Raw genomic sequence first — 27,677 nt, forward strand, 5'->3', positions numbered from 1 at the left:
CCTAACAACCATTTAGCAGTACCAAAGTAACCATCTAGCCAAAACCACCAGAACCACAATATTAACACCAAAGCATTCACCTTGGACAACTTAGCAACCATTTGGCATTAATCAAGCATACAATTAGGAGAGCAGCATCATAGCAACCACTTAGCAACAATTTAGCAACACCATAGCAAACACCTAGCAGCACCTTAGCAACCACCTAGCAATGACTTAGCAACACCATAGCAAACACCTGCAGTACCAAAGCAACCATCAAGCAAAACCCTAGCAACCACTTATCAACACCAAAGCATTCACCCCTCGCTCTTAAAGGGAGGTGATTGATGATTGTTTTTTTTTTCATGTTACGCTCAAAATTAACCGCAACCATGATTTATTAATTACATGAGAATTATTACATGGCTTTTGCATGTTTCGAGGTTGCGCAAGGCATACTTTTCCCGTCGTTATGATAGCAAAGATACACAGCAAGAGACACGCCCTAAATCAAGCTGTACGTGCATGGGTGATGGCTCGAGATGTTTAATCGTTTAATTTTTGGTTCCATGGTGTTTTATCTTTCTGAAAAGCAATGCAATGTCTGTAAATTGCTGTAATTCACATTAAAATAGACATACATTTATAGATTTGTATATGAATAAACCTGTTTAAACTCCTCCTTCACGCAGTGTGTGATCTCCTCTCTGGTGCAGGTGTTCTCCAGTGTGTTTACCGGGGGGTGGGTTCTGACTATCCGAGTGAAGGAGTGCTCAGTGCGCTCTAAAGGTCTTCAGCCGCTGGTGAGGAAATTACCCATAAAGCCGGAGTCCTGCCGCCCCACAGGCTGCCACAACAACGCCCGCTTCAGCTTCAGCTTCGACTCGCTGCAGGACCCGCCCTCCAACTCCAACAGCTGGGATCTGGAGTGCAACATCATCTTCTGCCACGACCAAGGAGGGGTATGCACCAGTTAGCATTAGCATTAGCGTTAGCATTATGTATTACTCAGCTTTACACCGATCACCAGTTTATTCTGGCCTCAGAGGCTAATCATGAGTCTGATATCATTAAAAAGTTACTTTATTTCAGTAATTCAGTTCAAAATGTGACATGTCTCCCCAAACAACCACTGATTGGTGTCCCAGACTGTGTGTCACAGTAATAATATACTAGCATAATAATATTATTACACCACTTTACAGTTTAAGTAACTTTTTATTAATAAGAACAGACATTGGGCTTCCAATATAAAAAAAATATATTTTTATATCCTAAATACCTAAAACAAATAAAGTACAACCACCCTGCACTAAAAACTGCACTAAATATTAAACACACCCTTCTAAAAAATTAAGAAACAACAAATTGATTAAAGTATCATTTACATTAATTGAACTTTTTTTAAACTCTGGACACAAAGGCACTTGCAGATTCTTTTTTCTGATCATATATGTAGCAAATACTATAGCAACCACTTATAAACACCAAAACATTTACCTGGGACAACTTAGCGACCAACTAGCAACCATCTAGGAAACACCTTTGCAACCACTTACAGTATTAATACCAAAGCATTCAGCCGGGACAACTTAGCGACCACCTAGCAACCACTTAGCAACAATCAAGCAAACACTTAGGAAAGCAGCACCATAGCAACCACCTAGCAAATTTTTAGCAGAACCATAGCACATTCAGTCTCCGCTCCGTTATCGACTTATTATACGATACGTCGATAACGTAGTTATCGCAACAGACCTAACTGTATTATATTGTGAAAACTATGAATGATGAATATTACATTATTTTGGCAATTTTTAGCAAGTTTTAAGCAATTGAAATGTAAAAAATAAAAAATATGACATTTCTACAGTTGATTTAGGATTTTCAATTGTACAAAACATTTTATAAATATTAAAAATATTGTAATATGTAACGGAGATTGCTCAGCCGCTCTGAGAGCGCATTAATTAATGCGCACATCATTATCAGCCAGCGCTCATCAATTAGCCCCCATTACTAAAGAATTACAGCCACCCACTGAACGATCCGAGCTCACATCCCTTACTCTGCCGCCCTGCGGAATAATAAAAAAAATTAGGACTAATCACGTCCGCCGTCCACCTTCCGAAACCTAATTAGCACCCATTCCTCCATTCTCATTCAGCACGCGCATGTCTGTACAACAGTAATGCCTGTATGTTTAGCTAATCACCCCCTCCTTAATTAATCAGTACATTTATTTATCTGTTTATCTGTTATCAGTACTGTTCAGTGCCTCAACCGGTGAAGACGAGCCTGCAGGTCACCCACTCCTACACTCCACCACAAAGTGAGTACATTACATTATATTACATTTCTGATAGAACATTTACTGCAACATTATATACGAAATAAATACAGACGGTCTAATATTTCTTTTTATAGGCAGTTTGTGCACAGAATTCATTGTCACCTGATTAGTGTAAAAGCAAATAATTATCTTTTTATATGATGTTGTTTCTGAAAAAAAAAATATGTCCACATATGTGGACGTTAGTTTTATATTAAGATGAACGCAGAATGTATTTTGGGCCCGAAGACAGCAGCATATATAACAGATACAGCTCATTTGAAGTGCTGCTTCAACATGAAGACAAATAACAAAGTAAAAAACTGAATACATAAACATGTTACTGTTTTTATTGTTCATTTAAATATATACTTCTGAACAAAACTGAAACTGCAACCACTAGGTGACAGTATAATGGTCTCATATGAGGACACCAGGCCCATGTAGAGCAAAATGTAGTGTTGTGGGTGTTCTAGACAACTCAAAATGTGTGGACGCCAGGCCCTAGAAGGTTGAAAAGCATTTAAAGCTCTGGAAAACATTAAGAAACTGCCTAAAAATGATCAGTTTCTCTGATTTTACTATTTATAAGTATATGTTTGAGAGAAATTAACAAATTCCAAATTCCAAAAAAATGGCATTTATATAACTTATTTAGATTTATTTATCTAAATAACTTAATAAAATAACTTAATTTTTAATCACAGTTTTGATACATCTTGGCGTCATGTTCTCCTCCACCAGTCTTACACACTGCTTTTGGGTGACCTTACGCTTATTACACTCCTGGCACAACAACTCAAGCAGTTCAGCACAGTAGTTTATAGTGTTCTGCCCTTTGTGCTCAGCTTGAATGCAGTGAAGCGGTCTATTACAACACTAGGTCAGTTTATTATAGTGTGATTTAGCTTCATTTACCCAAAAATTGCAAATAAATTTACTGTAGACGTGAGTGTCAGATGTTATTTTAAGGAGATTCTAGTCTACTCAAATGTGTCCTAAAATTTGAGGTGCAAATTTTAATAAAATGCTTTGATATTAGATCAAAAGGCAACATCATTAATCTACAGTAATTTTAAGATTAGATATTTTAGCTGTTTACAGTCATTTATTAGCCAATATAGGACTTTTCCAAACTCCTGTTGTAACATTCCCTATATTCTATTGATGAAGTTGATTCCAGAGGATAGCTCCCAACTCTAGTTTTAAAAAGCCTTAATTATATTAAAGAAAACATTCCCTAAACCAAAAATAATCATTTTAACCACTTTAAAGAATCATTTAAATTAACTACCCCAAACAAACTGTATACAATTTTAAAGGTTAACATTGAAACTACACTGCTAATACAAAAGAAAAGGAAAAATAAATAATAAACAAAACGATTATTGTCAATAGAATTATATATAAGTAGACCAAGTGTTATATGTTATAAAAAAATAATTATTAAACTGTGTTAAAGAATAATTTAATGTAACTAGCCCAATTAAACTGTATAAAATGTGCAAAAGGTTAACATTGGAACTATGCTGCTAATACAGAAGACATATTGTGTTAAAATTGACTGTATTGTAGTTTTTGCTAGTGTTTGCTAAGTATTTGAGAGTTTTAAAGATTATTTAGCTAAATTACCCCCAACGGCCGACAAAAAATGTGAAGTCCTTTAAATTTAACTTAAAGGTTAGCATTGCAACTACGCTGCTAATACAAAAGAAGTGACCACAAAAGAAAAAATGAGTAAAAAACAAAACTATTACTGTCAATAAAATTATAGATGATTAGACCAAATAGTATACGCTATATAAAATGTCATAAAAAACAACAAATTATTTAACTGCTTTAAAGAATAATTTAGCTTAAGTACTCCAAATAATCTGTATAAAATGTGCAAAAGGTCCTTTAAATTGAAGTTTAACATGCTGTAACTATGCATTTGAGAGTTTGTAGATAACACAGTGAGGAAGAAGTGACCGAAAAAGGGGAAAAATAAATAAGAAAGCAAAACAAAAACAGCAGTGAATTCCACTGGCCGCGAACCCAACAACAGGAGGACACTCATTGTCTGGATTCTGGAGCGGCTCCGTCCTCCAGACTGAAATATTCCATGCAGGTCTGGCCGAGGCTGTCGCTCGCTCTGACTCCCGCTGCTGACGTCAGCAGTGGTCATGGAGATGAGGTCAGGATGTGGGGGGGGGAGGTGGGGGGAGGTTCATAGGAAGGCCTGTTAGCTGACCTTGTGGCCGTAATCAGGAATAATGAGCCAGTGGGGGATTTATTGTGTCCGAGGTCCGGCGCGCGTGGCCGTCCGAACGCGAGGCAATGGCCGCTATTGTCCGACGCGCACAAACAGTGGAAGGTGTTGCTCTTCAAAGAGGGAAGATCATCCCCGGGCAGATGAGTCAGGAACGAGACACGCATTCCTCGGCCAGGAGGGAAGCCCGTTATATAAAATATAAAAAAAGAAAAGAGAAGCGGAGGAAAACAGGCCTGACACGGGGTCGTGTTTTTGCTACGCTAACAAAAACCTGGCTCTTGGCGCGACGCTTATTTTTTCCTGCCGAATTCTCAATTTTAGCCACTCAGGAGGACGTGGCTTCAGTGGTTTAGCGCTAGGTTTGAATCACGAACCTACAGGACTCACTCGGGCTCTCCGTTGCATTTTTCAGTACCTTAATCGCTTCACAACTTTACTGGAAGTAGCGATTAGCCAACAGTGGTGGATGATTAAACCTGAATACAGTCGATTTATTGTTGCATTCAAATCATATAATTCTTTCCACATATTAATGTTAACTTGTGCGAAATGGCAAAACACAAACAAGCTAGTTCCTGCTTAACTGCGATAGAAGCACAGAACAGTAGGTACAGATCCCTCCCTCAGACAAAGTCTGCTTACTGCTGTGTACTGTCTGAATTTCTTAACCAGCAGAGTAATTTCTGGCATTGCTTGATGGGTGATGCCAGGGTGGTTCTATTCTCTTCCAGTAGCTTTATCGATTCACGACTTTACTGGAAGTAGGGGTTAGCCAACAGTGGCGGATGATCAAAACTTGATACAGTCGCCTTATTTGTTGCATTCAAATCATGTCATCAAAACATGTTCATGGAGTTCTTTGCAGAAAATTCTGGGTACGGGCTCTGTCACTTTTATGCAAATAAGCTGTTGCTGGTCACGGCCCATATTTACACCGAGTGTTTTCCACACGCTAATGTTAGCTTGTGCTTAATGGCAAAACACGGACAAGCTAGTTCATGCTTAACTTCAATAAAAGCTCAAAACAGTAGGTACAGATCCCTCCCTCAGACGAAGTCTGCTGGCTAATCCTGATTTCTGGTGTCTGAGATTCTCAACCAGCAGACCCAAATGTCATTTCTTCAACTGATCTAGTGGGTGGGGTTCTGGTGGGGGTTGATGTGTGATGCCAGGGTGGTTCTATTCTCAATTTTAGCTGCTCTGGAGGACTTGGCTTCATTGGTTTAGCTCTAGGTTTTAATCACGGACAGACGGGACTCTCTCAGGCTTTTTGTCGCCTTTTCCAGTACTTTTATTAATTCGCGACTTTACTGGAAGTAGTGGTTAGCCATCAGTGGTGGATGATTAAACCTGGAAACAGTCAGATACTTATTGTTGCATTCAAATCATGTTATCAAAACATGTTTATGAGGTTCTTTCACATAAAGAGCTTTATTTCTTTCACCAGTTTATTCTTATCAGTTTCAGTCTCTTTCAGAATGAGCCGTTTAAGGGCTCTGCCACTTTTATGCAAATAAGCTGTTGCTTATTTGTCAATTTTTTGAGGTTCTTAAGGTTCTTTGATTTATTTTCTTTATTCATTTTGTAAAAGGAAAATACTGTTGTATAAAAGCAATAGAACACTCGCGAATAAACTAAATTATCGCCTACAACCAATTCATAGCCATGATTTTATTCGTGATAACACACTCCCTCTTGTGTTCTATTGCTTAAATGTAGCCAACAAGTCAGGCTAAGACTTTTGTCATAATTGGGTAAATTGTGTAAGTCTTCCAGAGAACTCCAGAGGCGTCTGGAAAAGTACTGTACTGATGGCGTTAGGATGTGCTGGTGTTGAGGGTGGAGTGGTGTCAGGCAGGACGTGACTCCCCCAGGGTTATCCTTCCTGTTTGGAGGGGCTGCTGGGACTTGGAGTTCATCTCCCCCCGGCCACCTGCTCCATCGCTTCCTGCCTCTGTTTGCTCAGCTTTGAGTTTCGACGCAAATAACTGGGTTGTCTGGAGAGGCGCTGTGTTGGGGTAGAAAAACAAAGAGTGCGGGGTGTTATAAAATAAACCAGACCTGAGCTGAGGCACGAAAACCCCGGGAGATCTTCAGTAGTGTTCAGGACATCATGTTTCACAAACATTCGCATCCTCGATTTTCTGCAGACGGGATAATCGGACAATGTGAATTCGTAAGCACCGTGTAACACCACAGGGACTGACAAATGCTCCAGGATGGAGTTTCTGGGTTAAAAATGAAAAATAGCCAAAAATAACCCAAAATAAGTAATATTTTAACTTTCCAGGGGTGAGTAAAGGGCCATCAAGGCTCCTTAATATTCATATAGCTTATACATTGAATATATAACGAATATAATATACATGCATTACACCTACATGTAATGTAAAATTTAAAAAAGTTTTTTTCTAAACTTATATATATCTATAGATATATAGATAGATACAACTTTACTGTCATTGCTCAGTACAGGTACACAGAAAAAAATAAGATACCACTTAAAAATGATGAGTTTCTTTGATTTTACCAACTTGAAAACCTCTGGAATATAATCAAGAGGAAGATGTATGATCACAAGCTGATCATCAAACCACCAAACTGAACTGCTTGAATTTTTGCACCAGGAGTAAAGCAGCATAAAGTTATCCAAAAGCAGTGTGTAAGACTGGTGGAGGAGAACATGATGTCATTATGCATGAAAAAAACTGTGATTAAAAACCAACCAGGGTTATTCCACCAAATATTGATTTCTGAACTCTTAAAACTTTATGAATATGAACTTGTTTTCTTTGCATTATTTGAGGTCTAAAAGCTCTGTGTCTTTTTTTGTGGTTATTTCAGCCATTTCTCATTTTCTGCAAATAAATGCTCTAAATGACAATATTTTATTATTTTTATGTTGTTCGTAGTAAGCTAATTAATAGTAGAGGTAATAATAACAATGATATTGAATATTTCAAATATATATGAAAAATATTTTTTTAAAAGATTTTACCAGTCTTTAATTTTAATTTTAATTTTTGTGTTTTTTGTTTGTGTTTTTTATTAGATTTTGCCGCTAAAGTCTTTTACTTTTGGAATCACTCGTTTGTTTCTATATGTCTATAATCTGCATTTTTTTTTTTTTACTTTTGGCACAAAATTAACTAATATAACAAAAACTCCCCTTACCAATTTCTATTTGCATTTATACATTACAGATAGACAAAATTAGTGGCAGGTCAGAGGCATTTCAGTGGACCAATCAGATTACAGCTGGGGCCAATGCATCATCCCTAGAAGCACCAATTAACCAACAAGCCCATTAAATTTGATATCTCTATTAATTAAATCTTAATATTAAATACAAATTATCGGTGGATTTGTGAATTAACTTAATTTTTAAACTGTAAAAATATAAATGACTGTAAATGTAGCCTTTTAATAATGTAAGTCCTCATTAATTTACTAAGTGTCCATTGATCAGTGATCAGTGATTGCTCAAACCATTGAAAAAATTGAGGAATAAATGCACAAATTGCAGATGAAAGCTAAACACTGAAGCTAAACACCATATTTTTTGCTGGAAAACCACTCCTCCACCAGTCTTACACACTGCTTTTGGATAACTTTATGCTGCTTTACTCCTGCTGCAAAAATTCAAGCAGTTCAGTTTGGTGGTTTGATGGTTTGTGATCATCCTTCTTCCTCTTGATTAAATTTCATATTTCCAGATTTTCAATTTGGAAAAAATCAAAGAAACTCATCATTTTTAAGTGTAGTAACAGAATTAACAGACTAAATTCACATATTAGTAATTTGTTTCAACTCAAAGTCATTGAGTCATATTTGGAAATATCCTTAAAAAATACATAAAATATACTTTATTTATTTGAGTTCATTCAAATTGTGGATTTACAGTGTAGAATAGCTTCTATTGTAAGATGTGGTTTGGACCAAGTGAAAAAATGTTATTAAATTGAGTTATTATCATTATAGTAAGGTTATTATAATATAAACACCTGTGTACTGATTGGCTGTAATGAACAATAATAATATTTTTGTATCAGGAGTATTGGAGTACATGTTTTTCCCCTCCATAAGCATCATTATTTGTAGCTCAATTATTAGGAAATGTTTTATTTGTATCCTTTGTAGCCTTTATTCTATGAGTTGTCTATGTCTATATGACCTAAATATTAACGTAATAATGATTAAATATTAGATTAATTGTGTATATTTAATGCAAACATTTGGGGATGGGCTTGAAAATACTTAAAAATTAGTATTTTTTAATTTTTTATTAATAATTTTAAATGTACAGAGGAATAAAAGGGTGTATGAAGAATAAAGGAACACAGCGGGTAGCTGGTGCTGGGTTTGTCCTCTGCAGGTGCAGGAAGGACAGTGATCAGTCAGGAGCTGTGGGACGCTCCTCAGGGAGGACATTGTGCTTACAGATAGTCCACAGTGTCCTCTAACACTGTCCTCTCAGTACACAGCTGCACTACAGCGATGATACGAAATAAAACACAGCTTTTAGACCAGGTTAAACCCGAGATAATGTTCCTCCAGCTGCAGATAAATGGTTAAAATACTGTATACTTGCTCTTACAGCCTACAACATTAAGGGCAGACTGGTAATCATGATATATAATTCCAAGTTTATCTAAGGTAGCCTGTAGGTGGACTGACTGGCCTGGCAAAAAATACTAATGTACTTAAATGTAGTTAAAATATATTGAGAAACGTCTAAGTATGCTGTAAATATACCGAAAAAAAAATATATATATATACTTAAAATATATTAAAAGTATATTAATAGACTACTATGAAGTACACTTTCAGTTTAATGCAATTCAGTATACTTCTAAAATACATGTTTCCAAATATACTTTTGTACATTTTTCATAAACCGTTACAGTGTCTCAATTAAAGTACAATGTATCATGTAACTTCTTAGAATGTAAATTAAATTACTGCATTGGTAAAATGCTTAAAAAATATATTTTGATATCACATTAATATAACAGTTAAAATGTATTGGAATATAATCAAGAGGAAGATGGATGATCACAAACCATCAAACCACCAAACTGAACTGCTTGAATTTTTGCACCAGGAGTAAAGCAGCATAAAGTTATCCAAAAGCAGTGTGTAAGACTGGTGGAGGAGAACATGATGCCAAGATGCATAAAAAAAACACAGGGTTATTCCACCAAATTAATCATTTCTGAACTCTTAAAACTTTATGAATATGAACTTGTTGTTTTCTTTGTATTATTTGAGGTCTGAAAGCTCAGTCATTTCTCATTTTCTGCAAATAAATGCTCAGTATATAGAGTTTTATTTATTTTTATTTATTTTATGTTTTTTTCATGTTTTTTGGGAGGGAATCTTCTCTTAAAAGCACATACTGTAAAATTTATTGAGGATATATTTGTCAGTGTGTTGCAAGGATTGGATTCATTTACTATAAACAAATATATAATAAATGTACAATTTAGGTTACCGACATTAAATGTTACATTTTGATTTAACTGACATGTCTTACTAGTCTGAAATTAGTCATTTTTACTAAGTTTTATGTCTTTCTATTAGATTTGCTATATTAAGCTATATTAATTGTATTAATAATATGTTAAATAATATGTTTTTTCTCAAGTTTTATTTTTATTATTTTATTTATAAAAACATCATTTTCTCCTCTGTTTTTCAGATACGTGCTTTCAGTTCGGCCTGCCGTCGGTTCTGGGCATCGCGTTCGGAGGATTTCTGATCGGGGTTCTGCTCATCGGCGCCCTCTGGTTCATCAAGATCCGAACAGGTAGCGCCCCCTATCTGTGCACTGGCGTATTTTACAGTATGAGATATGTGGTGAAAGCGTGTTTGGTAGCGTGTTGAGCGAGCTGATCTCTGCTCCTTTAGCTTATGAGGGAAGAGGAATAAAGGGCGGCGAGGGCGACCTAAACAAGCCTCGAGATGATTTTCCACTAGAAATAAGATGAAACAGTTAAGTAACAGTAAGCATTTTTAAACCATGGACCATGGTTTTATTCACACACAGACTTTTTTTTTAGTTATCCTTTGTTCTTTAGAGTGGGAAAAACAGGATTTGTTGTAAAATTGATAAAGTAATGCATTGAATTTTGCACGATTCAAATGTGTGAATTAGAAATCCATTGTCTCGCATCACTACTACAGTGTTAGCATTTTAACTATGGTCCTCATACTACATTGCTATCAAAGGACAAATACTTCGTTTTCTTACTTAAGTAGAAATGTAGGTTATCTATACTTTACTGGAGTAATTATTTTACATTTTAACACAATTATCTGAACTTTCTACTCCTTACATTGTAAAAATAGTAAAAAGTATTCAACCTTTTCCTCCAAAACCCCTGAATACAAATCATGGTAACACTTCCTATGAACCCTGTATTCATAATGCATTATAAATGCATCCATAATGCATTATATGACATGCATAATACCTTTTAACTTACATCGACATTCATTACACATTATAAACTACAAGTATAAGGGTTTATACAAAAATTGCTTATAATGCCTTATAATATCTGTTCATAAGAACATTGTACAATGTAGTGTTGTAATGCACTATAACACAGATTTGGGATATTCTGGTGCACTCAATCAGTCAATCAGTGCAATCAATCAGTGCAATCAGTTGCCTTTAAAAATCACGGTTACACTTCCTATGAACCCTGTATTCATAATGCATTATAAATGCATTCATAATGCATTATATGACATGCATAATACCTTTTAACTTACATCGACATTCATTACACATTATAAACTACAAGTATAAGGGTTTATACAAAAATTGCTTATAATGCCTTATAATATCTGTTCATAAGAACATTGTACAATGTAGTGTTGTAATGCACTATAACACAGATTTGGTATATTCTGGTGCACTCAATCAGTCAATCAGTGCAATCAATCAGTGCAATCAGTTGCCTTTAAAAATCACGGTTACACTTCCTATGAACCCTGTATTCATAATGCATTATAAATGCATTCATAATGCATTATATGACATGCATAAAATACCTTTTAACTTACATCGACATTCATTACACATTATAAACTACAAGTATAAGGGTTTATACAAAAATTGCTTATAATGCCTTATAATATCTGTTCATAAGAACATTGTACAATGTAGTGTTGTAATGCACTATAACACAGATTTGGGATATTCTGGTGCAATCAATCAGTCAATCAGTGCAATCAGTTGCCTTTAAAAATCACGGTTACACTTCCTATGAACCCTGTATTCACAATGCATTATAAATGCATTCATAATCCATTATATGACATGCATAATGCCTTATAACTTACAGTGACATTCATAACACATTATAAACTACAAGTATAAGGGTTTATACAAAAATGGCTTATAATGCCTTATAATATCTGTTCATGAAAACATTGTACAATGTAGTGTTGTAATGCACTATAACAGATTTGGTATATTCTGGTGGAATCAATCAGTCAATCAGTGCAATCAATCAGTGCAATCAGTTGTCTTTAAAAATCACGGTTACACTTCCTATGAACCCTGTATTCATAATGCATTATAAATGCATTCATAATGCATTATATGACATGCATAATACCTTTTAACTTACATCGACATTCATTACACATTATAAACTACAAGTATAAGGGTTTATACAAAAATTGCTTATAATGCCTTATAATATCTGTTCATAAGAACATTGTACAATGTAGTGTTGTAATGCACTATAACACAGATTTGGGATATTCTGGTGCAATCAATCAGTCAATCAGTGCAATCAGTTGCCTTTAAAAATCACAGTTACACTTCCTATGAACCCTGTATTCACAATGCATTATAAATGCATTCATAATCCATTATATGACATGCATAATGCCTTATAACTTACAGCGACATGCATAACACATTATAAACTACAAGTATAAGGGTTTATACAAAAATGGCTTATAATGCCTTATAATATCTGTTCATGAAAACATTGTACAATGTAGTGTTGTAATGCACTATAACAGATTTGGTATATTCTGGTGCAATCAATCAGTCAATCAGTGCAATCAATCAGTGCAATCAGTTGTCTTTAAAAATCACGGTTACACTTCCTATGAACCCTGTATTCATAATGCATTATAAATGCATTCATAATGCTTTATATGACATGCATAATACCTTATAACTTACAGCGACATTCATTACACATTATAAACTACAAGTATAAGGGTTTATACAAAAATTGCTTATAATGCCTCATAATATTTGTTCATAAGAACATTGTACAATGTAGTGTTGTAATGCACTATAACACAGATTTGGGATATTCTGGTGCAATCAATCAGTCAATCAGTGCAATCAGTTGCCTTTAAAAATCACGGTTACACTTCCTATGAACCCTGTATTCACAATGCATTATAAATGCATTCATAATCCATTATATGACATGCATAATGCCTTATAACTTACAGTGACATTCATAACACATTATAAACTACAAGTATAAGGGTTTATACAAAAATGGCTTATAATGCCTTATAATATCTGTTCATGAAAACATTGTACAATGTAGTGTTGTAATGCACTATAACAGATTTGCTATATTCTGGTGCAATCAATCAGTGCAATCAGTTGTCTTTAAAAATCACAGTTACACTTCCTATGAACCCTGTATTCACAATGCATTATAAATGCATTCATAATCCATTATATGACATGCATAATGCCTTATAACTTACAGTGACATTCATTACACATTATAAACTACAAGTATAAGGGTTTATACAAAAATGGCTTATAATGCCTTGTAATATCTGTTCATGAGAACATTGTACAATGTATTGTTGTAATGACCTATAACACAGATTTGGTATATTCTGGTATAATGCATTATAATATGCAGCTATGATTTCTCAAATTAAGCTTTTATCAAAGCGTGTAACTCATTATAAAGCCTTATATACAGTCATTACTGACTTTAAGTGAAGTGAAGGGAGTTTTCACATGCATTTTAAACGTGAAGTAAATTTTATTATGCCTCACTGTAATGTCTTATAGAGCATTATGAGTGCTCTTTACTGGCTTTATGTTAAGTGTGTTTTCAAATGCAATAACATTTACTTGTTTAAAAACACGTTTAAAAGACACTTCACTTAAAGCAAGTAAAGAGCACTCATAATGCTCTATAAGACATTACAGTGAGGCATAGTAAAATTTACTTCACATTTAAAAAGCATATGAAAACACTAATGCATTATACAAAAAATATACCAAATCTGTGTTATTATAGTGCATTACAACACTACATTGTACAATGTTCCTATGAACAGATATTATAAGGCATTATAAGCCATTTCTTTATAAACCCTTATACTTGTAGTTTATAATGTGTTATGAACGTCATATAATGCATTATAAATGCATTCATAATGCATTATAAATACAGGTTCATAGGAAGTGTTACCAAAATCACGGTAACACTTTCTTTGAATGTCATCTCTATAAGACTCTATAAACATACTCATAACACATTATAATGCATTTATAAGGCATTATAAACATGGCTATGTATATTTATAAAAATGTATAATTCATCATAGCCATGTTTATTATGCATCATGAACTGTGATTATAATGCATTAATAGCTGTGTTTATAACATGTTATACATCAATACCAAGAAACTCAGTCCCTGCTTACAGACTGTATCATGACTAAAAAAGCTTCCAACTTATAAACACACCCTAAATAATCCTATAAATATATTTTTAACCACTCATAAATTATTCTTGTCTTGAATATAATATTAATTATAGTCAATTATAATGTATTATAACAGGTCTTTGTGCGCTCTAAGTAAAGTGTCAGACTTTCATTGTAGGACTAGATTATTAATGATAGAGATATACTATTTTAACATATATATTATAAGCACAGCTTATAATGATTTATAATCACAGGTCATAAAGCTTAACAAACATGGCTATAATGGGTTATGCATTTTTATAAACATTTATAGCCATGTTTATAATGCCTAATGAAAGCATTATAATATGTTAGGAATGTGGTTATAGAGTCTAATAAAGATGACATTCATAGAAAGTGTTACCAAAATCACTTATTAGTTAATAGAGTTAATACAGCTGTGTGTAATTGAGGCTCTTTAGTATAAATACAGCTGTTCTGTATCGACCTCAGTAAAGGTTTGTTGGAGAACACTAGTGAACACTAGTGAACAAACAGCATCATGAAGAACAAGAAGGAACAAAGATAAAGTTGTGGAGAAGAAGATTAAAGCTGGGTTATAACGGTTATATATATATATATATATATATTTATATATATATATATATATATATATATATATATATATATATATATATATATATATATATAAAACGTATCCCAAGTTTTAAGCATGCCAAAGAGCACTGTTCCACAATCCATCACCCAAAAATCTATCATCTGAAAAAGTATTCTACTAAAAGTGTTTCTACAAACCTACCAGAACATGGCCATGATCCACACAAACTGACAGATCCAGCAAGGAGAGCACTGCTCAGAGAAGCACAGCTGAGAGGCCCATGGTCACTCTGGAGGAGCTGCAGAGATCCACAGCTCAGGTGGAACAGGAGTATAAAAAAAAATATAATAATTCCGGCTCTCCACAAATCTGATAGAAGAATGAAAGAAGAAAATTATTGTTGAAAGAAAGACATAAGAAGTGCTGTTTGCAGTTTTTTCACACAATTATCTGAACTTTCTTCTCCTAACATTTAAAAAATAGCCCCGTTACTCCTAATTCATTTCAGCACGTTTTCATTTGAATCAAGTAAATTCAATGCATTTATTTTTTTTTTTTGGTCTATTTATAACCTATATATATATATATATATATATATATATATGTATTAGTGCATATACTAGTGCACTCAAAAAAATATCATTGACATTTCAGTAATTCAAAATATGTAACTCATATATTATATAGATTTATTAAACACACAGAGTGATCTATTTTAAGTGTTTATTTCTTTTATTGTTGATTGATTATTATGGCTTACAGCCAATTAAAACCCAAAAATCAGTGTCTCCGAAAATTAAATATTATATAAGACCAGTTGTTACTTTTGGCTGTAGTGTGGGCAGCGTGTCAAGTCCTGCTGGAAAATGAAATCCGCATCCCCAAACCATCACTGATCATCAGTAAATTTTACATTTCATTTAAAGTAAATCAAGGGATCAGAGTCTGGAGGAAGAGTGGAGAGACACACAGTCCAAACTGCTCGAGGTCTAGTGTGAAGTTTCCACCAACAAATCAGTGATGGTTTGGAGATGTGGATTTCATTTTCCAGCAGGACTTGGCGCACTGCCCACACTGCGAAAAGTACCAATTGGTATTATAGAATATTCTTCTTTTCTGAGACGCTGATTTTAGCCATAATCATCAACAATAAAAGAAATAAACACTTAAAATAGATCACTCTGTGTGTTTAATACATCTATATAATATTCTGTATGAGTTTCACATTTTTAACTGAATTAGTGAAATAAAGTAACTTTTTTTAATGATATTTTAGTGTTTTTGAGATGCACTAGTATATAGTATATAGATATTAAGTGTATAATAGTCAGTCAGAAGTTAGTGATATATATACAGATATAGTAAGTGAAAGTGTGAGTGTGTATATATATATATAAATCAGTGTGTACAATGTGAGTAATTGTAACTGTGTGTGTGTGTGTCTGCATGTTGCAGGATATCCTGCTGCTCTGGGTATAGGCTCTACAGGGACCCTCCTCTCAGGTAAAGAAGCCCACCGGACAGGAAGAACCCTGAGCACAGCCGTTAACACCACAGCAACAGGCCTTTCCGTACTCTTTACAGCAGGATAGCATCTGCTTACTAACGGAAAAGCTGTTTAGCATCTGTCTGCTGTTTAATATATCCACTTTTACCCGCTTTACAGCTACAATAGCATGAGCTGCAGAACAGTACTGAGCTTTAGAGACTTTACAATTACAATAAAAGGAAAATGTGCAGTCTGATTGGCTTATGTTTACATATTTACTGGGGCTTATATTTAAAAATGTACATACAGAGGCTCATAACACATTATAATGCATTCATAAGGCATTAGAAACATGGCTATACATATTTATATAATATATAGTATACTTCATCATAGCCATGTTTATTATTATACATCATGAACTGTGATTGCAATGCATTAATAGTTGTGTTTATAACATGTTATACATCAATACCAAGAAACTCAGTCCCTGCTTGCAGACTGTATCATGACTAAAAAAGCTTATAAACTTAACTTATAAACACACCCTAAATAATCCTATAAATATATTTTTAACCCCTCAAATTATTCTTGTCTTGAATATAATATTAATTATAGTCAATTATAATGCATTATAACAGGTCTATGTGTGCTCTAAGTAAAATGCCAGACTTCTATTGTTTGACTAGATTATTAATGATAGAGATATACTATTTTAACATATATATATATATATTATAAGCACAGCTTATAATGTATTATGATCACAGGTCATAATGCTTAACAAACATGGCTATAATGGGATATGCATTTTTATAAACATTTATAGCCATGTTTATAATGCCTTATAAATGCATTATAATATGTTATGAATGTGGTTATAGCGACTAATAAAGATGACATTCGTAGAAAGTGTTACCAAACTTTTTTTTACATTTTACATTTTGTCACCTTACAACCAACAAATGTAATGTATTTTATAGAGATTTCATGTAAAAAAAAAAAAAATATATATATATATATATATATATATATATATATATATATATATCCACAGCTCAGTTGGGAGAATCTATAAGTCCTGCACTTCACAAATCTGAACTTTATTGGAGGAAAAAAAGAAAAACATTGTTGAAAGAAAGACAAAAAGTGCTTTTTGGCCTAAATGCATAAAGTGCTATATGTGGTGGAAAAGTAACACTGCTCATCACCCTGAACACACCATCATCCCCACTGTGAAACATGGTGGTGGCAGCATCAGCATCATGCTGTAGAGATGTTTTTCGGTAACACTTTCTATGAATGTCATCTTTATGAGACGCTATAACCACATTCATAACATATTATAATGCATTGATAAGGCATTATAAACATGGCTATACACGTTTATAAAAATGCATAACCCATTAGAGCCATGTTTGTTAAGCATTATGACCTGTGATCATAATACATTATAAGCTTTCATCATTAATAATATAGTCCTACAATGAAAGTCAAGACAAGAATAATTTATGAGTGGTTAAAAATATATTTATAGGATTATTGAGGGTGTGTTTATAAGTTGGAAGCTTTTTTAGTCATGATGCATTCTGTAAGCAGGGACTGAGTTTCTTGGTATTGAGGTATAACATGTTATAAACGCAGCTATTAATGCATTATAATCACAGTTCATGATGCATAATAAACATGGCTATGATGAATTATACTATATATTATATAAATATGTATAGCCATGTTTATAATGCCTTAGGAATGCATTATAATGTGTTATGAGCATGTTTATAGAGTCTTATAGAGATGACATTCAAAGAAAGTGTTACCTGTTTTTTCTTCAGCAGGGACAGATTTAGAAAGCTGGTCAGAGTTGATGGAAAGATGGATGGAGATAAATACAGGGCAAGACGATGACCTAAAGATACATTTAAGGTTTAGATCAGATAATATTCATGTGTTAGAATGATCCATTTTTAAATCATATTGATCTTCTGTGGAGAGACGTGAAAATTGCTGTTCACAGACGCTCTTTTCAAACCTGGCTGTTTTATAAAGAAGAATGAGCAAAAATCTCTAAAGTCTCTAGATGCTCAAAGCTGGTGAAGACAAACCCCCAAAAGACTTGCAGCTGCAATTGCAGTGAAAGGTGGCTCTACTGAAGATTGATATAGGGGTTGAATACTTTTTTATTTGATACAAAACTTAAAAAAACATGTATCATTTTCATTCCGGTTTTGCAAGCCACTGAACCTTCCCCTTCTTTCTTCAACAAGGAAATGTAGATGACTCACAGCTCTAGAGTGGAGTGACTGTCTAACTGCCACTGATGTTCTAATACTCTAGTCCATGTAGTAGATATACAGCTCTGGATTTCTCAGTTTCTCTGATTTTGCTATTTATAGGTTTATGTTTGAGTAAAATGAACATTGTTGTTTTATTCTATAAACTACAGACAACATTTCTCCCAAATTCCAAATAAAATTATCGTCATTTAGAGCATTTATTTACAGAAAATGAGAAATGGCTGAAATAACAAAAAAGATGCAGAGCTTTCAGACCTTTCAGAGTTCATATTCATAAAGTAGTTTTAAGAGTTCAAAAAACAATATTTGGAGGTTTTTGTTCATGCATCTTGGCATCAAGTTCTCCTCCACCAGTCTTACACACTGCTTTTGGATACCTTTATGCTTCGCACTCCTGTTGCAAAAATTCAAGCAGATCAGCTTTGATGGTTAGATGGCTTGTGATAATCCATCTTCCTCTTGAGTATATTCAAAGAAAGTCATCTTTTTTTTAGTCTCTTATTTTTTCACAGAGCTGTATATATAAGTTCATGATGCTAGAAGCTACAGGGGTTGGACAATGAAACTGAAACACCTATCATAATTTTAGTGTGGGAGGTTTCATGTCTAAATTGGAGCAGCCTGGTGGCCAATCTTCATTAATTGCACATTATTGCACCAGTAAGAGCAGAGTGTGAAGGTTCAATTAGCAGGGTAAGAGCACAGTTCTGCTCTAAATATTGTAATGCACACAACATTATGTTATTGTGTGACATACCAGAGATCAAATAAGGACAAATTGTTGGTGCAAGTCTTGCTGGAGCATCTGTGATCAAGACAGCAAGTCTTTGTGAAGCATCAAGAGCCACGGTATCCAGGGTAATGTCAGCATACCACCAAGAAGGACCAACCACATCCAGCAGGATTAACTGAGGACGCTGTAAGAGGAAGCTGTCTGAAAGGGATGTTCGGGTGCTAACCCGGATTGTATCCAAAAAACATAAAACCACGGCTGATCAAATCACGCAGAATTCAATGTGCACCTCAACTCAACTCCTGTTTCCACCTAAACTGTCCGTCACCACAATACATTATTGTGCTCTAAAACCAGGTGCTTCAGTTTCATTGTCCAACCCCTGTATATATAAGATACAGTGGCATCATTAGCCATCATTAGAGAATATGTGAAACTGGTGATTATGCTTTGAATACAAGCAAATTGTCTTAAATACTTCTTTTTTCTTATTCTTGCAGGATGTCCCTGTACTCTGAACAAGCGCCAGCCGGTGCCAACTAACCCCTCACCCTCTGAGAACAGCAGTGCCAACGGCAGCATGGGCAGCACCCAGAGCACACCCACCAGCAGCATGGCCTGATCTGAGCCGTACCACCAAGCCTGCTGTCTCTGCCCTGCTGTTTCGTCCTTATCGCCCTTGTCCCCCTTGTCCCCCTCGTCCCCTTTGTCCTCTTCAACCTCCCCAACCTCCTCAACCTCCTCGTCCTCGTATCTCTCGACCAGAACACTGTAGCACCTGTGGATTGGGTTCAGGGTTTTGGGGGGCAGCAGGGGGTTAACCTGAACCGAGACGTTTAACTCCCGCCTCTCCAGCCACCCAGCAACAGGAAGTCAGCAGGGAAAAAAAAAAAGAAAAGGCTCCCGAGACAGGAAAAACAAAGCATATCTCCCAAGAACTAACAGGAAATTCGCCGCATTCTTCGCAACAGATTGCGCCTCTCGGACGGAGGCACAATAAGATTCCACGACTTCAAGGTCGACTCAGGGGAGCCTTAAAACGATGGACCGTTCGTTTCGCCCCTCTGTCACCGTCCAATTACAGCCCGGCCAATCAGCCTGAGCCTTGCACATGCAGGGGGCGGCCCACCCCGAGACCACCCGTCCATTCAAAAAGGGTTAAACAGCCCAGCGTTGAAGAGTCCACCAATAAACCAATAAACAGAGTTTTTAGTGCATGGTTTTGTAAAACTACATTAAAGAATGGCTGCCCCTCAAACACTTAAGGAAAACTTTGGGAAAAGGCTACCTCTTAATTTATGTAGGCAAAAAAAAGTAGTTGTTCCTTTTCTTACCGTTTTTCTGTGAAATGCATCATATTTGAAATCATATTTTGCTACAGGAATATGTATCGTGCCGTTTTTTTTTTTTTTTTTTTGATGCATTGCATTGTGCAAACGTCTGAAAGAACCCTTAATTTACTGTATGAAATTTCCAGTCAAAACAGCTGTCAAAAAAGTAAATCTGTTAAACATGGTGGTGGGAGTATTCTTACATATGGAGCTAGATCATTCCATAGAGCATTCCATCCTGGCCAAGATCAAAAGCATCCAACATCATCTGTTAAACATGGTGGTGGGAGTATTCCTAAATATGTAGCTAGATAATTCCTTAAATCCTGGCGAAGATCAAAAGCATCCCACCTTATCTGATAAACATGGTGGTGGGAGTGTTATGAAATCTATAGGTATAATGTATCATATCTTCTGGCCAAGATCAAAAGCATACCAAAGAAGTCAATCTGCTAAACATGGTGGTGGGAGTGTTCTTAAATCTGCTGGTAGATATTTCCACCCATTCTTCCCAAGATCAAAAGCATCCCACCTCATCTGTTAAACATGGTGGTGGGAGTGTTCTGAAATCTACTGGTAGATCATTTCATTGGTTAATATTTAAACCATTCCACCTCATATGTTAAACATGGTGGTGGGAGTCTTCTGAAATGTATAGAAAGATCTTTTCATACTTCCAGGTCAGTATTCAAACCATTCCACCAAGTAAATCTGTTAAACGTGGTGGTGGGAGTGTTCTTAAATCTGCTAATAGAGCTTTCTACAACTCCTACTCAAGATCCAATGCATACCAAAGAAGTCAATCTGTTAAACATGGTGGTGGGAGTATTATGACATCCACTGGTAGATCTTTTCATTGGTCAATACTTAAACCATTTTACCTCGTCTGTTAAACATGGTGGAGGGAGTATTCTGAAATCTACAGGTAGATCATATTATATCTCCTGCATACCAAATATGTCAATCTGTTAAACATGGTGGTGGGAGTATTCTTAAATATGTAGCTAGATAATTCCTTACATCCTGGCCAAGATCAAAAGCATTCCACCTTATCTGTTAAACATGGTGGTGGGAGTATTCTTAACACGTGCATCAAGATCATCAACATCAACAGTGGTGGTGGTTCATCAGGTCTTGCAGAAGGTTGCTAGGGCCTTGCCACGTAATTTTAAATATATATATATACTGTAAAATTTTAGTTTTAGAAGTGGATTGTCAATTATTTTTATAGATATCAGTTTTGAACGGTTTTGATTAGAAATATAGAAATAAATGAAGGGTTCTCTCAGATTTATACTGTAAATTACTGTACAGTCTGACTCAGAAACAGATATACATGTTTTAAATCTAATTAAAAGAAAAAAAAAATGTTAAATGTTTTTATCTCAATTTTATGTGCTTATTCTGTATCATATGGTCAGTTATCATAGTCTATTGTTTTAAATTACATCTGTTTAGCATGGATGGATTGATAGATGGATGGATGGATAGATTTCCACACATAACAGACAGCAATAACAAAATTGCAATGCAAAAATATATTAAAAAAATATATTAACTTTAATAACTTTAATATAACAGAAATCAATGATTTAACATGTAACAATAATAATAATGATAATAATGCCCCCTTGGTGTCCAGGATTCGAGTCAAATACATAAAAAGGTTAGATTTTTTGTTTTTAAAGCAGCAAAAACAATGTAAAATTAAGTTTTAAGCCTAAAATTGTCTGCATTGTGAAAATACTAAAAAATATAAATTGTACAGCTAGTATAGTATTTCCATTTTCAAATAAAGAATTTCTACAAATATTTACCTTAATATTTCAAGTATTTTTAAAGTTTTAGTGAAACAAAAAAATTGCAGTGAATTTTGAGTGCTTTATAGTCTCTAAATGCATAAAAAAAATATATATATATATATATATATAAATTTTTTCCCATTAAAACTGACCATATAGTACAGATATAAAACTCAGAGATTAGGATAAAATACATTATACTATTACTTTAAGGTTTTTGGAATCAAAAATGAAAAAACATTCATATAAAAATTTAGATGATCAGTCCTCCTGGTGATTGTGTAATTTTTTGCTATGTCCAGATTAGCCGTAATTGCTATAATCCTCCTATGTATGTTTATAATGTTTATAATAGTAAGCCGGACTTCGTTATGTAAATGACTGTACGCGGTTGCACCGCACCAGTGAACCCAGTATAAACTGTGTGTATAAATGTAAAATGTGTTCTTTAATTTTTTTGGAAATTTTCTTGTGACCTTTATAAATATTTTGCTTTTATGAAATATGCTTTAAAAATGAGAAATAAATCATCTGTGTTAATTAATCAACTCTAATAAACGTTTCCTCACTGTTGTAAGAAAACCTCGAAAATTCAATTAAAAATTATTTAAAAATAAATAAAATAATTCTATCTTTATTTTAATTTAGATGTAGTTTGAGGATGACACATATTTTTGTAGTATAGCTGAAGTTTTTAATTTAGAAAGAAATTAAAAAAAATAATAATAATATTTGATCCAAAGTAGAGGAACATATGAGCAAATAAAACAAAGGGAAAACGTAAATCTGTTAAACATGGTGGTGGGAGTAAATCTGAGAAAATTACAAATATAACAAAAGAAAAGGGAAAAAAATTAAAAAAGACAAAATTAAGAAAGCCTAAATTGAGCAAATTGATTTTTTTTGGTGAAATAAGTGAAGAAAAAAAATAGAAATAAAAAAACTAAAGGAAATAAATAAAAGTTAGGACACAAAAAGTTAGAGATGTTATGATTATATAAAAGTATGAATACACAAATTATTAATTTTGTAAAATGACTTTTAAACTTTATAATGAAGCATAAAATGAAAGTCAGATTAATTAAATACAAAAGAGATTTTTTAAATCAATTTTAAATAAAAAAGGGAAATTTCCGTTATTTTTAGTAACTTAAAAAAAAAAACTTTAATGGGGTTTTTCATGTGAATTAAGTACTTTATGAGGCCAAAAAAATATGTTTCTATATATTTTCTAAATAAACACTTTTTAGCACATTAAATATATATATATTTTTTTGTACTGGTTCATTAATGTTTTAATAAACATGTAAAGGCAACTGCTGTTAAAAAATGTTAAAAATGTAAAGAAAATTTTTAAAAAAATGTTTAAAAAATGTGAGGTTCTCTTACAACAGTGATGATATGTGATTGTGATTGAGCTTGTTATTATACTGTATTTTATTTTTTGTATTTTTTCCTTTTTGATTACAGCTTTATAAATACTGATCAGGGAATTGATCGGTTTCCTTAAAAGCATTTTTAAAATCTGCTTTTAGATAAAAAACCAAACCCAGATCTGTTAAACCAAGTAACCTAAACCAAGTATCTCCTCATCGTGTAGCGTTATAGCAATAATTAAGAGATTATTTGTGAATTTTATGACAATTTTTTGAAGAACATTTTTTTGGTCTAATTTTATATTAAGTGTCTGTAATAACTGTGTAGTTACATGTTAATAATATGTGTAATAACAGCATAAATACTGAATTAGAGATAATTACATTAATTACAGTAGTGCAAGATGAGTTTTTGTGTAATTACACGTGTATCAATTTCAATTTTGATTTATTATCCAATTACATAATAAAAAACAGGTAAAACAGCAACATACAGTTATTCTCGGCTTATAACACATTTATAAACTATAATATATAATAATACAATACATTTTACAAATATTGAGATATATGTTTGTGTAATTATGTAAGTAGAAAAAATATTAACAAACAGTTGCTACAGAAAACAAGAAAACAGTAGTGATATTGTTATTACACTGATTATTAATGTGTAATAATGCAGTTATTAACAGACACATTCTATAAATTGGGACTATATGTTTCTTTCAATATTTTATTTTTATTTTTTGTGTATAGCTGTGTATAAAATTGTATTCAGAAGGTCAAAAAAATGTGTTTTATCATGATTTTGGAGAAAAAAATGCCACTTGAGCATGTGTGCAATACTCTGTTTTACTGTTTTTATCTTTATTTTGGTCACAAAAATCTTTATGTATGTTTTTATTTTTACGTTGGCTTTGATCGATCCATATCATATCAGTTTTTTGTATTTTATATCTGATTTCTGAACAGTGTTTTTCTCTGGAGCATCCCAAGTAAAATCACCAGTGTTTAATTAACCCATTTAAAGTGTAATAAATATATACAGCTCTGGAAAAAAAATAAGAATCAGTTTCTCTGATTTTGCTATTTATAGGTTTATGTTTGAGTAAAATGAACATTGTTGTTTTATTCTATAAACTACAGACAACATTTCTCCCAAATTCCAAATAAAAATATTCTCATTTAGAGCATTTATTTACAGAAAATGAGAAATGGCTGAAATAACAAAAAATGCAAAGAAAACAAGTTCATATTCATAAAGTTTTAAGAGTTCAGAAATCAATATTTGGTGGAATAACCCTGGTGGTTTTTAATCACAGTTTTTATGCATCTTGGCATCATGTTCTCCTCCACCAGTCTTACACACTGCTTTTGGATAACTTTATGCTGCTTTACTCCTGGTGCAAAAATTCAAGCAGTTCAGTTTGGTGGTTTGATGGTTTGTGATCATCCATCTTCCTCTTGATTATATTCCAGGGGTTTTAAATTTGGTAAAATCAAAGAAACTCTTCATTTTTAAGCTCTCTTTTATTTTTTTCCAGAGTTGTTTATGAAGAATACAATAAATAGAATAAATAAAGTATGCCGATTTTTATTGAACGCTAGTGAATTTACTCTAATTTACTCACTAATTTACAGTCTCTTAGCAAATAAATATTTTTCTTTAAGCCATATCTGAGCAGTTTATTTTTTTTTTGTTTTTTTACAGAATGCTTATGTTTTTAAAATGTTCAATCAAATTAAACAATTAAAAATGAGTTGTCGTTTGTGCATTTCTTAAACGTTTTTTTTAAATACTATATTAAAAGTACAATGAAGGATACTATGCTACTCTTAAAAGAAAAAGAAAAAATTACCTTTAACATTTGTATTAGTGGGTTTTCTGTTGAGTTTTCTTACAGGATTTTTTCTGCAATTTTAAATAAAAAGGATTTTTTTTAGTTTTTCAAGGACTTAAAAAAATAAAAAGATATGAATTAAGTACTTCTTTATGAAGTTAAAAAGAATTCTATATATTTTATCAATAAACACGTTTTAGTGCATTTATTTTAAGGAGAAATAGAGGGAAAAAAAGAACAAATTTCTTTCTTATTTTTTCTGGTTCATTTACTTTTTTATAAAAAGTGCAAAGGCAACTGGTATAAATTTTTTTTTAATGTTCAAAATTAAAAAAAAAAGTTATTTTATGACAGTGATGATATAAAGAATGTATAATTGAGCTTGATGTTATATTGTATTTTTCCCAATTTGATCACGATTTACAGCTTTATAAATATTGATCAGGGTATTGATCGGTTTCCTTAAAAACATTTTAAAGTTGCTTTTAGAAAACCAAACCCAGATCTGTTAAACCAAGTAAAAAGTGAGTTGTCATTTGTGTAATTCTTAAATGTTCTAAAAAACACTACATTCCATCAAGCTGCCAGCGCTCAGAGGAAGCACAATTGGCCCTGCTCCCTCCAGGTGGGTAGATGGCGCTCTTTCCCCACATCACTCCTACGGTGATGTCTGCAGCACAGGGCGTCTGTGAGCTGATGTATCAGAACCGAGTCGCTGAGCTTTCCTTCGAGCGTTAGCGCTGTGATGCTGCTCGGTAATGCTACTGCATCAGCAGCAGCTCGAAAAGAGGCGGAGTCTGACTTCACATGTATCGGAGGAAGCGTGAGTTTGCCTTCACCCTCCTGGTGTGTTGGGGCATCACTAGTGATAGGGGGAGTCCTAATGAGTGGGTTGGGTAATTGGCCGTGTGAATTGGGGAGAAAATGGGGAAAAATTTGAAATAAAATTCTTAAAAAAAAAAACACTACATTTAAAGTACAATAGAAGACGATGTGTGATTCTTAAATGCAATTAAACTATCTAAAAAAATAGATATCAACAAAATCCTCTAAAAAACTTTAGAAAATGCAGAATTAAAAAAATATATATTAGTGGGTTTTCTCAGATTTTCTTACAAGAACAAAAAATACAGTAACATCTAAAATCTCCAAAATGTAGAGTACTAGATATGTCCTACTTTTATACAGAATTAGTTAAAACTTTGTTTACTATTAAATTTTTGTTTTGCATTGTAGATTAATAGTTAAGTCATCCAAACCATGAGGAAAATATAATTCAGGCTTTCAGTTAACAGCTGTGCTGAACTCATCAAGAGTTAATTACTTGAATTTCTTGTCTCTTAATAAAGTGTTTGAGAGCATCAGTTAAAGTAAAGTAGTGAAGAGGTAGAGTTACAGGTATACAGTGAATAGTGAATATTTGAGTAATGTTCTAATCCAGATTATGAGAAGCAACAACTACTCAACTAAATAAAAATGAAGGCCAGTCAATCTAAAAAAAAAAAAACAGAATTTTAAGAACTTTGAAAGTAATGTCTAGTGCAGTCACCACAAAGGCACAAAGACAATGAAAAACGTTATAATGATGGAACTGGCACTAATCAGGACCGCCCCCAGGAAAGGAAGAGCAAGAATTCCCTAAGACTTTATATATATATATATATATATATATATATATATATATATATATATATATATATATATATATATATATATTTAAAAGGTTTTCCACAAGAATTAAGTACTTCTTTATGAAGCCTAAAAACAGGTTCTATATATTATATACTTTTTAGCACTTCTTTATTTTTCTGGTTTCTTCTTTTTTTATTAAAAATGCAAAGGCAGCTGGTGTTAAAAATTTTTAAAATGTTAAAAATGTTACAAAAAAAATATACAAAAAAAAAGTTTAAAAAATT

At 33.3% G+C, this 27,677-nt stretch overlaps 1 protein-coding gene across 2 annotated transcripts in view; it reads left to right on the forward strand.

The window, feature by feature from the left end:
* eng (endoglin) overlaps window positions 1-24,988 on the forward strand; it is a 118,345-nt gene extending 93,357 nt beyond the window's left edge. Inside the window, exons 10-15 of one of the 2 annotated variants that reach the window (XR_007424908.1) lie at window positions 699-944; window positions 2,248-2,314; window positions 10,270-10,377; window positions 10,479-10,562; window positions 16,348-16,395; window positions 19,912-19,986. Coding sequence is in view for 1 of the 2 variants with exons in the window: in XM_049465908.1 (XP_049321865.1) it covers window positions 699-944; window positions 2,248-2,314; window positions 10,270-10,377; window positions 16,348-16,395; window positions 19,912-20,033 (591 nt within the window). In the remaining variant the exon portion in view is untranslated. Of the gene's footprint in view, window positions 1-698; window positions 945-2,247; window positions 2,315-10,269; window positions 10,378-10,478; window positions 10,563-16,347; window positions 16,396-19,911 lie in introns of both variants that reach the window. The other variant, XM_049465908.1, reaches the window with a different exon arrangement.
* The last annotated feature ends 2,689 nt before the right edge of the window (window positions 24,989-27,677 follow it).

This window comes from Astyanax mexicanus, chromosome 1 (assembly GCF_023375975.1).
Source record: "Astyanax mexicanus isolate ESR-SI-001 chromosome 1, AstMex3_surface, whole genome shotgun sequence".
Lineage (NCBI taxonomy): Eukaryota > Metazoa > Chordata > Actinopteri > Characiformes > Acestrorhamphidae > Astyanax > Astyanax mexicanus.